Genomic DNA, 14,719 nt, shown 5'->3' with positions numbered 1-14,719 from the left:
TATCATCTTGCACTGAGTTGCTGCCACGTGATTGGCTCATTACCTATTTGCGTTAACAAGTAGTATAACAGGTGTACCTAATAAAGTGGTTAATGAGTGTATGTTCCTCGTATTACTCATTTAAAATTTGGTGATATGCTGCATTAACACTGAAAATGTCACTAGTATTACATGATACTGTCATTGCCCAGGCCACGCCCCCTTTTACAAAGAAGAACACGCAGGAGAGAAATGGGAAAGTGCTGAAAATCTGTTGTGTAGCAGGTTAACCAACACTCATCGGTCTACTGCCATATGCCACTAGTTGGCGGCTGGAATGACTAACAAGAAAGTAAAGCTAGCAGTTTGCTCATTTGCAAATGTCTGTGAAGTGCATGTTTAATAATGTATGGCTGTGTCTCTGTATAGGCCTGCCTGTTTCAACTACGTATGTCATGGAAGTGAGGTAAATGCAGAACGTATGGAAAACTTATCAAAATATATTGGTAGGAATGTGTGGGAAATCTAATTCAGCGAAATCCTCCCCAGGTTCTTCAGTCTCATTAACATGAAGCTGCAACTGCTTAGCTTAGCTTAGCTTAGCATTAAGACTGGAAACAGCTATCTTGGTTCTGTCCAAAAGGCATTGCACCGAACACAGAACACTCTGACATGTAAACCTCAGTAAAAGTGGTTCGTTGGTGGATTTAATTAAATTAAAACTACACTGCACTAAAACAGAAACTCAACACTATTTTAGCTCCAATTTTTCAGGATCAAACTGCTCATTGTAGAGCAGTGTTTTATTGAGCCGGTTCAGACCAGCGGTCTCATTTTTAAAACGGTGCATAAGATCAATACTAATAATGTATAGACAGACAAAAGCAAAATATGGCGTGCGCCAAAACATTCCACAATTTCAGGCTTCCACCTCACCATCTGCGCCGCCAATTTCCATGGACTCATCGATGAACTGATTAAAATTTGGTGGTCAAAGGTCGCTGTGACCTCGGAAAACATGTTTTTGGACATGAGTCAAGAATACGTAGCTTATTATGACATTTCACACAAATGATTAACATTTTATATCCAAAAGGTCAAAGGTCAACTTGACTGTAAATGTTTTCAACGTCATACCTCAGGAACAGAAGGGGAGACGTTTGGTGAGATACTGAATTGGTGACACTAATCTTGGGTGTCCACTTTAAAACTGTACTGATTGTACAGATCTTTGATAGATCATAGATTTGTGCTGCTGAGGGAAGATGTGTGCGCAGCATTCATGTTTTAACAGACATCCACGTAAACTATAAGTGCAACTCTAGTGGTCTCTGACGTCTATAAATCCACTTAGAAATCACAGAAAACTTAACGAAGACACTTGTTGGTCTTCTCACAAATATAATTTGGCTTCAAAGCAGCCTGGGAAAAAAAACACCTTGGCATTACGTTCGGTGACGAAAGCTGGGAAACCTTGAAGACACTCACAGATGCTCCACAAGTTCCAGACACCTGCTTATTCAATTAAGTTCATAAGTTGTGGCCAAAAACATGTTTGGTGAGGTCACACTGACCTTTGAGCACCAAATTCTAATCACATCGTTGAGTCCAAGTGGACGTTTGTGCCAAATCCCTCAAGGTGTTCCTGACATATCATGATAATACAACGTATGAACATGCTGAAACATAACTGTAGTTACTTCTGATTTTTTTTTTTTTTTACTGTGACATTAGATTTTTTTATTTCCACACATTAAGAAAAAAACATGTTCACAATGTTTAATAAAATATTTCAACATAAAACTGAAAAATTAAATACAACATTAAAGGACACCTCAACAGTTTGTGTCCACGAGTTAAGCACATCTGCCCTCCTGTTTTACACTACATCTCCCATGATGCTCTGAGACAGAGCAGTGCTTCAGCTCGGCTTCAGACAGATGAACAGTTCAGTCTTTACTCAGCCAACGTCCTGGACCTGCTGGACCAGGAGCCGCCTGCAGGGGCTGTGTTATGAGTCCACATCAGACCGGTTCAGTGCGGTTCAGCGAGGTTGTCCCAGCAGTCCGGCTTTAGCAGCCAGAGCCTCGTTCTGCTGGATGTGGTACTCCTGGAACCGCATCGAGATCCGCTGAGTCATCTTTAGATACTTCTGGAGACACGACTCGGAGCAGCTCGACTGAAACCACAAACAATTATGAATTATTATATGAAATAAACTGCTGAATCACCAAAACAAAAGACGAGCAACTGTGTTAGGAAATATCTGCTGCCTTAAAAGTCAACTGCAACTCCCAGGGTGCATTTCATCAACAAACAGCCAATCACAGAACTCCGAATTAAACTTGTTAATTCAGCTGAAGATTTCACTCAGTAGAAACCTGATAAAGCTGTTACTAGTTTAAATCCCTGTCTGATTCTAGATCACGCCTGCAGCTGAGGCTCATGGGTATTGTAGTATTTAGAAGAAAAAACAGTTGAATAAAGGATGCGTACAAATTAAAACACATTAACCTGTCTCCTCGAACTGACTAGTTTTACTGGTGAGAATCGTGTTGGTGTGAGTGCTCACAGCGGAGGTAAAGTGGCTGGGGATTGGTCAGACAGCCAAGAGAAGTTGTGACATCACATGACATCAGGTCATTGAGCGAAACCTTTCTCAGTATCATCACTCCTCCCCGACAGCCAGACACGTCATCGAAGAATATTGTAAAATATGAGGGATGTTTTCTGGCGCAATGTTTTTTTTCCCTTCTGTGACAACCTAAAGATGTCGGAGTGTCTTTGAACGCCCCGTCAAGAAGACTTATAATAACAGTTGCTGATCTGAGCTGGAGTTTCACCTGAACTGTGACTGAAACATGAATAAATTAATCTGAACACTGACTGATTTTCTCTCTGCAGTGACTGAGAGTTTGTGTTAACAGGAAGTCAACAACTGTGTTTACCTCCTCTGGCTTCACCTCCCTGGTGGTGAAGTCTCTGACGCAGTCCATGAAGCAGTTCTCCGTCACCTTGTTGTACGTCCCCAGAAACTCCTTAAACTGAAACAACAACACACAACTCGTCATTACCATCATTATTATTATTAACTGTGGTTTCACTCCTGATGTGACATATAATAAGTACTAAGACTCTCGTTTTACTGGTGAGAATCGTGTTGGTGTGAGTGGTCACAGCGGTGGTAAAGTGGCAGGGGATTGGTCAGACAGCCAAGAGAAGTTGTGACATCACATGACATCAGCTCATTGAGCGAAACCTTTCTCAGTATCATCACTCCTCCCCGACAGCCAGACACGTCATCACAGCAGCTCTGTCTCCACAGCTGATGATGTGTTTACTTGCACAACAACTTATTTGAGGGGCCATACCCTAAATCCAACAGGAAGTCGGCCATTTTGAGTTAGATGTGTAATTTTCTTTTTTCTTTTTTTGGCCATTTCCAGGAGTCGTACTTTAACAAACTCCTCCTACAGATTTGAGCTGATTGACTTCAAATTTCGTCTGCACTATCTAAAGACCTTTGACATTAAAAGTTGATTAAAGCTTGAGTTTTCGTCGAGCCAACAAATTTCCATGTTCCGCCAAGAAACAGGAAGTGGTATGTTACTCTAGCATACATGGTCCAATCTGCCCCAAACTTCACAGGTCTTTTACGACTTCAGACACCCAAAGCCATCAACATGCACATTGGGTGTCATGGTGATTGCACCACCTTCTGGCAACAGGAAGTACATCTTATATTTTGATTAACATTAAATTGACATGGTGGGGTCTACAATTGATGTACAATGTGTTCTTCAGCACCATGTGTAAACAGGAAGTGGAGGATATACTGTCTCACTCCTGCGTGCAAGGTCCGACTTTCACAGAAATGAACAGTGGCATCAGCCAGAGTCCTGCCAGCAGGGTTGTGCGAAGGAGCGAGGGCCTGTTCATGGTTGCTTGCAGCTTTAATAAGGTCTGCTTTTTAACTCTGATCCTGAGAGAGGCAGTTTTATTTCAGGTGGATTTTGCAGCTGAATCATTATTTGATACCAACATGTAATTAAAACTGTTAAAAGCAAACAAAGACAGCGGTTACCTGTTTGATCTGATCGGATTCAGTCACCTGCACCGCCATGATTCCGATTCAGAGTCTGTGAAGAACAAACACACAGCACACCAGACTCCATTAGAAAAATGTGACACAGTATTCAATCCCTCATCCACAATCACGTGTTCCGCATAAACACGAGCATTGATCAGGACAATCAGACATAAATACTATTAACGGTATTTTCCTAAACTTTATTCATAAACTTAAATAAATGATATTTTAAATTCTGGTGTGTCACTGCGCAGCAGCGCCCTGTCGGTAAAAAAGACGATTTATTGAACGGAGTTTGGTTCAGATCAGATCTCCGATAAAGCAGCTGCACTGTGATCAGTTCTTTATAATAACTTACAGATAAATTGTTCTCTTTTAATATATTAAAGCTAATTATTCAATTATTTCCCCGCAAGATCAGTTAGCTAACAGCTAACGCTAGCTAGCATTAGCTTCATATTTCCGTGAGATTTAGTTGTAACGTTCAAAGTCTTCCGTCAGTTTCACACCGACAGCCTCAAACAGCCACTGAGTGTGTAAATCTTAAATATGATTAATGATCAGATGTTACTAATTGATAAATAAATTGATCTCACCTGAGGACGATGTTTAACGTGAAGCTCCTTCAGCGGACTGAAGGACACGTGAGAGACGGCGGACAGAAATCAACGTTACACCGCACATTCACACCGCTTATCTATTTATTTATTTTATCTTTTTATTTTAAAAGTAAACGCAAAATAAATTCGCCGGAAGAGCGACTTTAAAACAGATTATTACTTTACTATTACGTTTATCTCTAAGGGAAAAAAAATTATAAAAAAAATTGTGATGAAAGTTCCCCTTGGAAACAAGCTGTGCGCGAGTGAAGAAACATCCGGAGTGATACAAGTACTCAACAACATGAAGTTCCACCTAACGGTCAGTGACGTCATATCTAAGTTCTGTTTTTCATTTAGAACAAATAATCTTGATATTTTAATAAAATAAATAAATATATGCTTTTTAGATTTTATAGGAATAAATGTAAATATTTAAAGGTTTCTTTGCTTTTCTATATAAATATGTAGAAGTATATATTAACATACTTTTGGGCTTTTCTTTCTAGTAATCTTATTTTGGGTTTAATATTGCTTGTTTTAAAGCTGTCCATTTTTATTCTGTATTTTTGTTCTATGTTGTCTGTCTTGGCCAGGACACTCTTGAAAAAGAGAGTTCACCTGTGGGTTGTTGTAAAGGGCTGTATAAATAAAGTACATTTACATTTTACATTTACATTTAATCGCAAGGTTTTTCTGATTAAATAAAGGTTAAATAATAGTAATAATTTCCTCAGACAATAAAAAACAAATGGGAGTAAGTATTTTACAGCGTATGTGGTGATGGAAAGTCACTACATTCACTCAAGTACAAATTTGAGGTACTTGTACATTACTTGAGTATTTCCACATCATGCTGCTTTAAACTTTTACTCTCCTCCATCTTAGAGGTACAGAGGTACTTTATACTGCACTACGTTTATCTGACACTTTATCTGTACTTTTTTTTACATCAAAAACACATGATGTACTTAGATGATATGATACTATATTTACCATATATACAAAGTACTATATTTCCCTCAGAGGTGTAGTGCAGTAAAACACTTCCCACCACCACCTCTCTTGTATTTTTATTGACATAAACTTCTGTATGGCTGTATGTTGTCGTTTTTGGTTTCTGAATTTACAGTCGAAGTGAGACATCTGTCTGCATTTGTAAAATCTCTGCTGCTAACCGGAAGCCGGAAGTTCAGTGTTTTGTTGTCAGCAACAGTTGCTGTATGCAGATTTAGTCGCTTTGACAGTTTAGTTTGTATCTTTCTGACGCGTCTTTTTGTTTCTAACGCGATGTTTTAACTTTATAAACTTCTCTTTTCCGCCGTCACTTCCGTCTTTCACCGAGTTTTAACGGTCCAGCAGCTCCTCGGTCCCGTATGATGCCGGAGCGGGAAGTTTGAAAGCGGCTAGCTGAAGTTAGCACGTCGACTAACAGTTCTCTGACAGCCCACAACACCTTTAGTTAAAAGTTAATTAAAGTATTAATAAGTATATGGATCAGTATGTCGTCCCGGCTGGCCTCCAGCTCAGACAGACAGCGGGGTTCATCCGGTGAAACCAGTCCGGATCAGTCCTCCTGCAACTCGGACACCGGGGACGTTTTGATCCGGTCCACTCGGGTTCTTCCTCTGGATCGGGGACATGAAGGTAAACCGGGACCGGGATCCGGATCTGTCCACATAACCGTCCAGAAACTGCGGGACCCGCTCGTCCAGCCTCCTCTGTCCGAGCAGCAGCAGCGGAGCTCCGGGTCGGAGAAGCGGCAGCAGCGGCTAAAGCCCCGACAGAAGCCGGAGAATGCTCCTCCTCTGCGGGTAGTGGGACACAGTCAGACCGGTAAGAGCTCCGGGAGGTGGTGAAGATCCACCGGTGACCGACAGGAGCTGTTTGTTAACGGAGATTTACCCACAACAAGATAATGAATTGTTTTAGTCTGCTCGGCACCAACAGATTATTTATATAATATAATAATATCAGTTATATTTTAGATTAAATTTTCTGTGTTATATTCATGTCTCAGATTTCAGGTTTCTTCCAACACTTGGTTCATTAAATATATGAGAAAAGTCACCGCAGTAAAAATATGAGAATCTAAAAAGGAAAAATGCAAAAATAAAAATATTAATACACTGAACAAAAATTTAAACACAACACTTTTGTTTTTGCTCCTATTTTTTACAGGTTTAAGTTAAAGATTTGAGACTTTTTAATTCACTCAACAGATTTATTTCTCTTTAAAGTTTAGTTGCAAATTTGTTAACATCCATGTCAGTGAGCACCTCTGCTTTTCCAAGATAATCCATCCACCTGTCAGGTGTGATCAAGATGCTGATTAAACAGCATCATAACCACACAAGTGTGCTTTGGGATGGTCACAATAAAGGGATATTCTAAAATGTGCAGTTGGATCAATCAGGCCAGTTTATTTGGCCCGATTCATGGGTGTCGTTCATCCTGAGTCTCAGCTGAGTCAGGCAGTCAGATGCAGCCTGACTTATTTCTTCCCGCGTGCCAATGCTGGGCAAAGTCATTTTGGAAAATGTCCCAGTGATGGCAGACAGTTTATTAAGCCGAATTCTGGGGCATCTTTCATCTCAGCTGAGTCAGGTGACCTGATGTGGTCCGACCTATTTCCCTTGCCAAGGTCAGGCCAACGTTCAGGGCCCGGTCATTTTTGCTCACTTGCACTTCTGCTGTGTGTTTGTGTGCAGACGGACTGAGGAAACCTGGACTGACCAAGGAGAACAGAGAGCCCAGAAGAAGAGTGAGTCCTTCTCCTTCCTCTTTCCCCTTTCATGTTTCCAAGTGATATTAGTGTTTGTGTCGTACGTGGAGCCCTCATTTTTCCAGGAGCTTGTAGCCTGATGGCTGATGACGTCATTATTCTTTTGACATTACATCATGCAATCAGCATTGACTTCATAATTAGAAGTTCCATGTGCACTGACTCACTCTGATCACATTATTACAAGAAGTCAGATCTGATGTAAAGTATCTTTGTCCTCCAGCAGCGTCCAGCAGCAGAGTCCAGTCCAGACAGGAAGCTCTCAGCTGGGACACACAGCGACCAGCAGCCTGGTGAGAGAAGAGCCAGCTTTATTAATCAATCTATAATCAATAAACAGTCACTGTCAGGACAAACTAACTGATGAGGAGCTGAAACACACACTGGTTTTATAAAGTTGTGTTGAATTTGATTGATTTACATCTTTACACAGTTCATTTCAGTGTTCAACGTGATCATCTGATCTTGGAGACTCTAAATATCTGTTATTGATTATTTATACATGTGTATTAGTGTTATCAGATGACACTGATATCATAAAACTAAGGTGATGAAAACATAAAGTCAGATCTTCTGTGGACATCTCTTCCCGCCCCAGAGCCTTTGAGCAGCTAAATCTGCTGTCAGTGTGACACATTCAGTATCAATATTTGACATCATCACCCTCAGGTGACGACCTTCTGACGTCCCGTTTTGCTGCTGGAGGTCGTGGAGTCGTCCTCGCCGCTCTGAAACAACGGTGAGAAAAACTAAAAACACACAAAAAGTCTGTGGAGTCTGGAGCATGTTTATATCTGAAGAAAATAAACTCAGTGAATACACCTCCGGCTGTCCATCATGGAGCGACAGAAAGTTTGTACTTATATTTAATGACCTTCACCGCCTGCACTCACCTGCTGTCTGTCCTCAGGTCTCACAGTGCCCCCAACAGGAGGGAGGTCAGAGTGCAGCTGTTGGACCCAGAGCCCCTCAGGACCAGCTCCCAGGACGCTCCTGCTCCCAGCACCAGCTCCAAGGATGCAGTGGGTGTGGCGGGGGTCCAGATGGAGGCGGGGCTGTCCTCTGGTTGCCTTAAAGATGCCACCAATGCGGCAGCAGCTGCTGCAGCTGCAGCTGTAGCTGCTGCTGCTCCTCTCATCAAGGTACATCTGGTCTCCTGTCAGTAACTCCTGTCTGTGCTGTAGTGCAGCTGGTACACAGTGAGGTTTGTTCTCATGTTTAATTGTGTTTACAGTCTGTAGAGAATATTTAATTCCTCTGACCTGCAACACTTCCAGAATGCAGTATTTACTCACCTCTCAGTGTTTGTATTTGTGTGTGTGTGTGTGTGTGTGTGTGTGTGTGTGTGTGTGCAGGCTCAGTCAGATATGGAGGCTCGAGTGTGTCACCTGGCTGAAGGAGTTCAGAGGCTGCTGCAGGCCGACAGGTACACACACACACGCTTGTATTGTCCTTGTATTTCTGTGAGGAATCTCTGTAGCTTCAAACATGTCAGACACACACACAGTTACAGATCTGTTGTTCACTCAGCGGTGATGAATCATCAGTTGAACTGTTCTCTGTGAACACACGCAGTCACACTGCTGAGCATCAGTTGGTACAAAACAGCCGTCACTCGCCCCCCCACTGTGTGACATCACTGTCTGCTCTGTTGTCAGGGATGGTGGAGACAGGGGGCGGAGCCTGAGCCAGCAGACGCTGCATTACCTGGAGACGCTGCACAGCCAGCAGCTGCAGCAGCAGGTAAACACTCACCTGGGCTCCACTCAGCCCTGACAGAAAGTAGCAAAACATTTATTTAAGCAGACATGGTGGTGCATTCAGCAGCTGTTTGTGTTATGCATGTGCACCACCTTTTAATACAGCAGGGTTTAGTTCAGTCCACTTAAAAGGGGCTTTATCAACATGGGAGACACGTTTACTTCAGCAAACCAAGTGTGAAATTGAAATATCTGAAATTCAACAAAAAATAAAAGTTTATCTAAAACATCATCTTGTTGAGTCGACATCTGAACCAATCAGCTGTTAGATCAGGTGAGAGCCAGGCGTTTCCCATCATGCAGTCAGTGGAGAACACCTGGCTCTAAAAACTGTGGCTGCCTCGACCTCGCGAGATCATCGCTGTCCACTTTTGTATGACGTCAGAGCAAGTCGGGATGAAGTTGCACACAAAACTAACCAGCATGCATTGTGCCTGAATCATCTCGAACAAGCCTCTTGTTTCACACCATTTAGAGGAAACATGTCATTCAACCTGGAAACCCTAGTTTGAATGAGCCCCTGTTCAGCCCACACCAAACTCTGATTGTCTGATTGCTCATTGGCTCTCCTCTCCTCCAATCAGAGCCAGCTGCTGGAGTCAGCCCTCAGGATGATGACAGGCCACGCCCCTGCGACCCGTGACCTCACAGCTTCAGGTCAGTCACTCCGTCTGCAGGTCACTCATCTGGACACTGCAGGTAAACGTGATACTTCCTGCCTTTAATGTTCAGTACAGATGTAAAGTTTGTGTTTATGGATCAGCTGATGGTTATCAAGGACTATTATTGTGAAGCACACTGTGAGGAGGGAGGGAGGTGCAGATAGTGTGTGAGGTGAAGGGGCAGGTGCACACAGGTGAAACAACAATAGGTAAGTTAGTTACTGTAGTTAAAACTGTCCCTCCTTCTCTTCTTCATCACTCAGTGAAACATAGACACACATGTTGATATGAGTCAGCGTGACTTCTTGTTATCGCTGATGTCCGTCCAGAATAAACGTCCATAAATCCACGTAGAAATCGTAAAAAAAAGAATCATCATGTTTTTAAGTTTCCTTCGGTACTACAGAGACCTGTGCGTCTGTGGAGCTGTTTACTGATCATTAAGCACGCCGTGAACGGAGGCAGGCGTTTCACACCTCAGAGGCTGTGACACGTTGTGAGCAGCAGGTGGCAGCAGCGTATCCCCCGACACATGGAGCCTGTCATTGCTCACATGTGCTGTTACCATGGAAACACTCCACCTCAATCCCAGACTGATGCAGCAGAACAGATCAGTGTTTTTTTCTTTTCCTGGGGGCGAGAGGATGGAGACGGGGTTGTCATGGTAACCAGGCTGTTTGTAGCAGCAGGCTATTTTTAGTCTCTTGTCTCTCCTGGGTACACTGCTGATACAGTGTGTGTGTGCGTGTGTGTTGAAAGTATACACATTTACATCTATATGAGGTTTTCTAGGTCCCTGAGCAGGTTTCATTTGTGCTGGAGGAGGTCTTTGAGGTTCTGTCAGAGGTTGTAGAGGACTGTGAGGTGCTTAAAGTGATGGATCCGGATTTTTGAAGTGGGGCTGTATGAGGTCCTTATCTGCCACACATCTATCAGTGTGTTACCCTCAATAGATTGCCATCTATTGTCCCACCTAGAAAAATCAATATCAGTTTAAGTGGACACTATATTGAGGTTTTTTTGTTTTTTTTTTTTCACTGCTTTACCTCACCGTCAGACAGCCGCAAAACATCAGAATTTCTGTGTAGAAATTGCAGTACCACTGTTTGACCACTACAAAAACGGGCGCACTACCTTAGGGCCTGCTCTTACCCAAATATGGTCACTTTAAAAAACCAAGATGGCAATTTTTGAAATGCTGAACTCGAGTCTTCGAAACAGCAGGCCACAAACCAGTGGGTGACATCGTGGTAGTTACGGCCATTATTTTTACAGTCAAAAGCTGGATTTATACTTGTGTGTCAGCTCTATGCAGAGCCTACACACGTGGCCTAGGGCGTTGTGAGCATTTATACATGTGCGGTGGTGTGTCTGTGTCACTCTGCAGTAACACCTCCAAAACACTAGTCGGCGCCGGCGGTGGGGTTTCTGTGAAGTGCTGTAAAGTTTAGTTGATTCTAAACACACATTAAACACACATTAAACATGGCTTAATAGAGACAGTTTCAAACACAAGTACACAAATCAGCTTCACTATAACTCGCAGCATTCACAGACAAACACTTGTCTTTATCTGGACAAATTTTCCCCACAAATACAACATGCTAACGTTATTAGCACAAGCCTATGGCATTTTACATTATATAAATTAGCCTAGCAGCTAGCTGACTTTTCCTCTACTCATATGAAGCCAGGGACAACAGCAACATTTAACAAAGGTCATTTTACAAAATTTGGCTCCATTACAGCTCACAAGGTTCACTGACAAAACAACTGTCTGATACTAAACACGTTTTCCAAACAAATACAACATGTTAACGTTATTAGCACAAGCCTATGGCATTTCACATTACATTAATTAGCCTAGCGACAAGCAGAGATTTCCTCTGCTCATATGATGCCAGGATAAATCACACACAAGACTTAAAATGCTATTTTAGTGGAGGCTTAGTCTCGCTCACCAGACCTTTCTCAAGAAAAGAAAGGTCTGGCTGGACCGACTCTCACTTGAAGATTGGAGAAAAAAACGGCCCGGCTGCTTGTATTTCTTTCAATCAATCACAATCGTTCTGGGCGGTGCCACAGCAACGCTGCACTTGCAAAAATATTGCCGGGGGGAAACAGGTTTTGGTGTAACACGCCCACAAAAATATCGCCTACAGGACGCGAACCATGGCAGAAGAATGGCTACATCCCCGCAAGATCAAACACCGCAAAAGTTAGTAAAGGACGTGTTGAAAACTGCTACACAACCGGAGGTAGTAAGGCGGGACTTCAGCAGGTGGCTCGTTCCGCCCAGTGAGAGGCTGATCTATGCAGCGAACTTCCGCCCGTTCAGACTAGTGGAGGCTTTATTGTCTTCACAATTTATTGTTTCCTATCTGTGAAATTAAAGTAAATAAAAGCTTTGTTTCCACTGAGAGAAATGGCTTCAGCTTACAGAAGCAGGAGGTCTGCGTTGCTGTGATGTGAAGTTACATTTCTGGGGAGGTGCACGTCAGGCTACGCTGTAGGCTCTGCGTCAACGCAGAGTCTACGGTACGGTGTCGATTTGACGCTGAAGTATAAATCCCGCCAAAGAGTTGACCTTTATTATCACAATAAAAAACAATAGATAGTGCTGCCCTCATCAGCACACTGTCTGAGGTGAACCTTTCAGATTGTACTTTACTGATTGAACTTCCATTCTCAGACCTCTGACCTCTTCAGTTTATGACATAATATATGGAGGAGGCAGGGCCTCAGCACAGTGATGTTCTCCAGAGGATTTAAACCTCTGACCTTTCTGTGATGTGTACAACAAAGGGTTGCAGCAATATACCAGTATCAAGATAGTTAAAGATAGATAGTCACAATAATTTCGAGGTTCAGTTATAGTAATAAAACATTTGTTCAACCAACAATAACCTTTCTGTTTTCATTCCTTTAAGGCTCATTCTGACTGATAATATGAATTCTGTGACACTGAAACTGGGATATTTTCTGAGATGGTGAAAATCTCATACCATTGCAACCCTAGTACAACGTGTGTGTGTGGTTGTGTGTGTGCAGTCTGTGGATCAGACGCTCAGAGTGTCTCTGAATGTCCTCACTGCGTTTCACTGACTCACTCTGCTTTGTCCTCCCCTGTCTCCATCAGCAGACGTCCTCAGCAACCAGCAGCAAAGCTCCTCGGCAACCAGAACCGCTGCCGCCGCTGTGGAGACTGGCCCAGTTGCTATGGCAACACCCTACCATGACCAATGGCCAGAGCAAACCAGGTGAAGGGGGGGTAGAGGGGCGGATGGTGGGCTCTGTGGGTTGGAGCGTGACAGTTTTATTAAACAGAGACAGAATCCTGCAGACTGTTTAACATCAGACACGCTTACAACATGTGTCACACACATACACAACCACTGTACAGTTTATACACACACACACACACACACACACACACACACACACACACACACACATATGTGTTGCACCACATGAACACTGAGGATCTCCATCTCTCAATCAACACCTGATACTTCCTAGTGTGTGTGTGTGTGTGTGTGTGTGTGTGTGTGTGTGTGTGTGTGTGTGCGCGCGCTCATTAGCATAATCATTCAGAGCGAGAGTGAGGGGCGAACGAGGCTCCGGTTCTTCATGTATTCAGCAGCTTCCTCCTCCTCCTCACAGCACGGTCGCCAGGCGCGTTTCCATGGCAACACAGACGGTATCCATCAGAGGCACACTGGAGCTAATCTGTGTGTGTTTGAGTGTGTATGTGTGTGTGTGTGTGTGTGTGTTTGTGTGTGTGTGCAGGTTTTGATGTCGGCTCGTTGATATCTTCGATATTTATATTTTTCCCAGAATGCCTCAGTATGGCGAGGAGCCAGAATCAGTAGTTAACCCCGTCCTGTCTGGACTCTGTTTAATAACTGATATTTACGCACAGAAACAAAACAAATGTCCGTCTCAGTTTGTCCGACGTGACGAACGTGACGAGCGTCCTCACACGTCTCACAGCGCACACAGATTCAGTTCACTGAGACAGAGAATCAGCAGAGAGCGATCTGTCGATGGTTTCAGCTCTGCAGGTGTTCACATTATTCTGTCCAGCTGATCAGTAAAACCGATTGATCTCAGAACAGCTGAGGAACAGAGAGGAGGAAACAAGCGTACTGAGAGATCGAGGCTCACTGAACACTGACACAGAGAGGTGAAACCTGCCTAGCAACACACGCAGATGTGTTTTTTTTTTCAATATGGTACAGTATAACATACACTCACTGGCCACTTTATTAGGTACACTCTCCTTTTTAATTCTTGGTGTCATAGATTCAACAAGGTGCTGGAAACATTCCTCAGAGATGTTGGTCCATATTGACATGATGACATCACACAGTTGATCCATGATGAGAATCTCCCGTTCCAGCACATCCCAAAGGTGCTCTATTGGACTGAGATCTGGTGACTGTGGAGGCCATTGGAGTACAGTGACCTCATTGTCATGTTTGAGATGATGTGAGCTTTGTGACATGGTGCGTTATCCTGCTGGAAGTAGCCATCAGAAGATGGGTACACTGTGGTCATAAAGGGATGGACACGGTCAGCAACAATACTCAGGTAGGCTGTGGTGTTTAAACCATGCTCAGTTGGTACTAAGAAAATCTCCCCCACACCATTACACCACCAGCAGCAGCAGCCTGAAGCGTTGATACAAGGCAGGATGGATCCATGCTTCCATCTGAATGTGGTTTTTCCAATCTTCTATTGTCCAGTTTTGGTGAGAAAACCCGTGTGAACTGTAGCCTCAGTTTCCTGTTGTTAGCTGACAGGAGTGGCACCTGGTGTGGTCTTCTGCTGCTGTAGCCCAT

General features: G+C 43.3%; 2 protein-coding genes and 2 non-coding genes across 5 annotated transcripts in view; 1 reads left to right on the top strand and 3 right to left on the bottom strand.

Annotated features, from left to right (window-relative positions):
• Window positions 1-745: 745 nt before the first annotated feature.
• On the bottom strand, window positions 746-4,796 carry timm9 (translocase of inner mitochondrial membrane 9 homolog). The gene is made up of 4 exons (XM_049597081.1): window positions 4,666-4,796; window positions 4,064-4,118; window positions 2,928-3,023; window positions 746-2,158 (listed from the first exon to the last, which is right to left on the bottom strand). The coding sequence occupies exons 2-4, from the start codon at window positions 4,100-4,102 to the stop codon at window positions 2,024-2,026; spliced, it is 270 nt and encodes an 89-aa protein (XP_049453038.1). The 5' UTR covers window positions 4,103-4,118; window positions 4,666-4,796; the 3' UTR covers window positions 746-2,023.
• LOC125901494 (small nucleolar RNA SNORD53/SNORD92) lies at window positions 2,575-2,656 on the bottom strand. The gene has a single exon (XR_007450988.1). It is a non-coding gene; the product is annotated as a small nucleolar RNA SNORD53/SNORD92 (small nucleolar RNA).
• On the bottom strand, window positions 3,180-3,261 carry LOC125901493 (small nucleolar RNA SNORD53/SNORD92). Its single transcript, XR_007450987.1, has one exon. It is a non-coding gene; the product is annotated as a small nucleolar RNA SNORD53/SNORD92 (small nucleolar RNA).
• A 1,129-nt stretch (window positions 4,797-5,925) lies between the features above and the next one.
• kiaa0586 (KIAA0586 ortholog) overlaps window positions 5,926-14,719 on the top strand; it is a 46,287-nt gene continuing 37,493 nt past the window's right edge. Inside the window, exons 1-9 of one of the 2 annotated variants that reach the window (XM_049596459.1) lie at window positions 5,926-6,504; window positions 7,380-7,432; window positions 7,677-7,746; window positions 8,123-8,192; window positions 8,364-8,595; window positions 8,809-8,879; window positions 9,112-9,196; window positions 9,798-9,912; window positions 13,018-13,135. In XM_049596459.1, coding sequence (XP_049452416.1) covers window positions 6,171-6,504; window positions 7,380-7,432; window positions 7,677-7,746; window positions 8,123-8,192; window positions 8,364-8,595; window positions 8,809-8,879; window positions 9,112-9,196; window positions 9,798-9,912; window positions 13,018-13,135 — 1,148 coding nt within the window. In that variant the 5' untranslated portion in view covers window positions 5,926-6,170. Of the gene's footprint in view, window positions 6,505-7,379; window positions 7,433-7,676; window positions 7,747-8,122; window positions 8,193-8,363; window positions 8,596-8,808; window positions 8,880-9,111; window positions 9,197-9,797; window positions 9,913-13,014; window positions 13,136-14,719 lie in introns of both variants that reach the window. The other variant, XM_049596458.1, reaches the window with a different exon arrangement.

Source organism: Epinephelus fuscoguttatus, linkage group LG14 (assembly GCF_011397635.1).
Source record: "Epinephelus fuscoguttatus linkage group LG14, E.fuscoguttatus.final_Chr_v1".
NCBI classification, from domain to species: domain Eukaryota; kingdom Metazoa; phylum Chordata; class Actinopteri; order Perciformes; family Serranidae; genus Epinephelus; species Epinephelus fuscoguttatus.
Note: the sequence above shows the minus strand (reverse complement) of the source record. Positions and strands in the feature narration are given on the sequence as shown.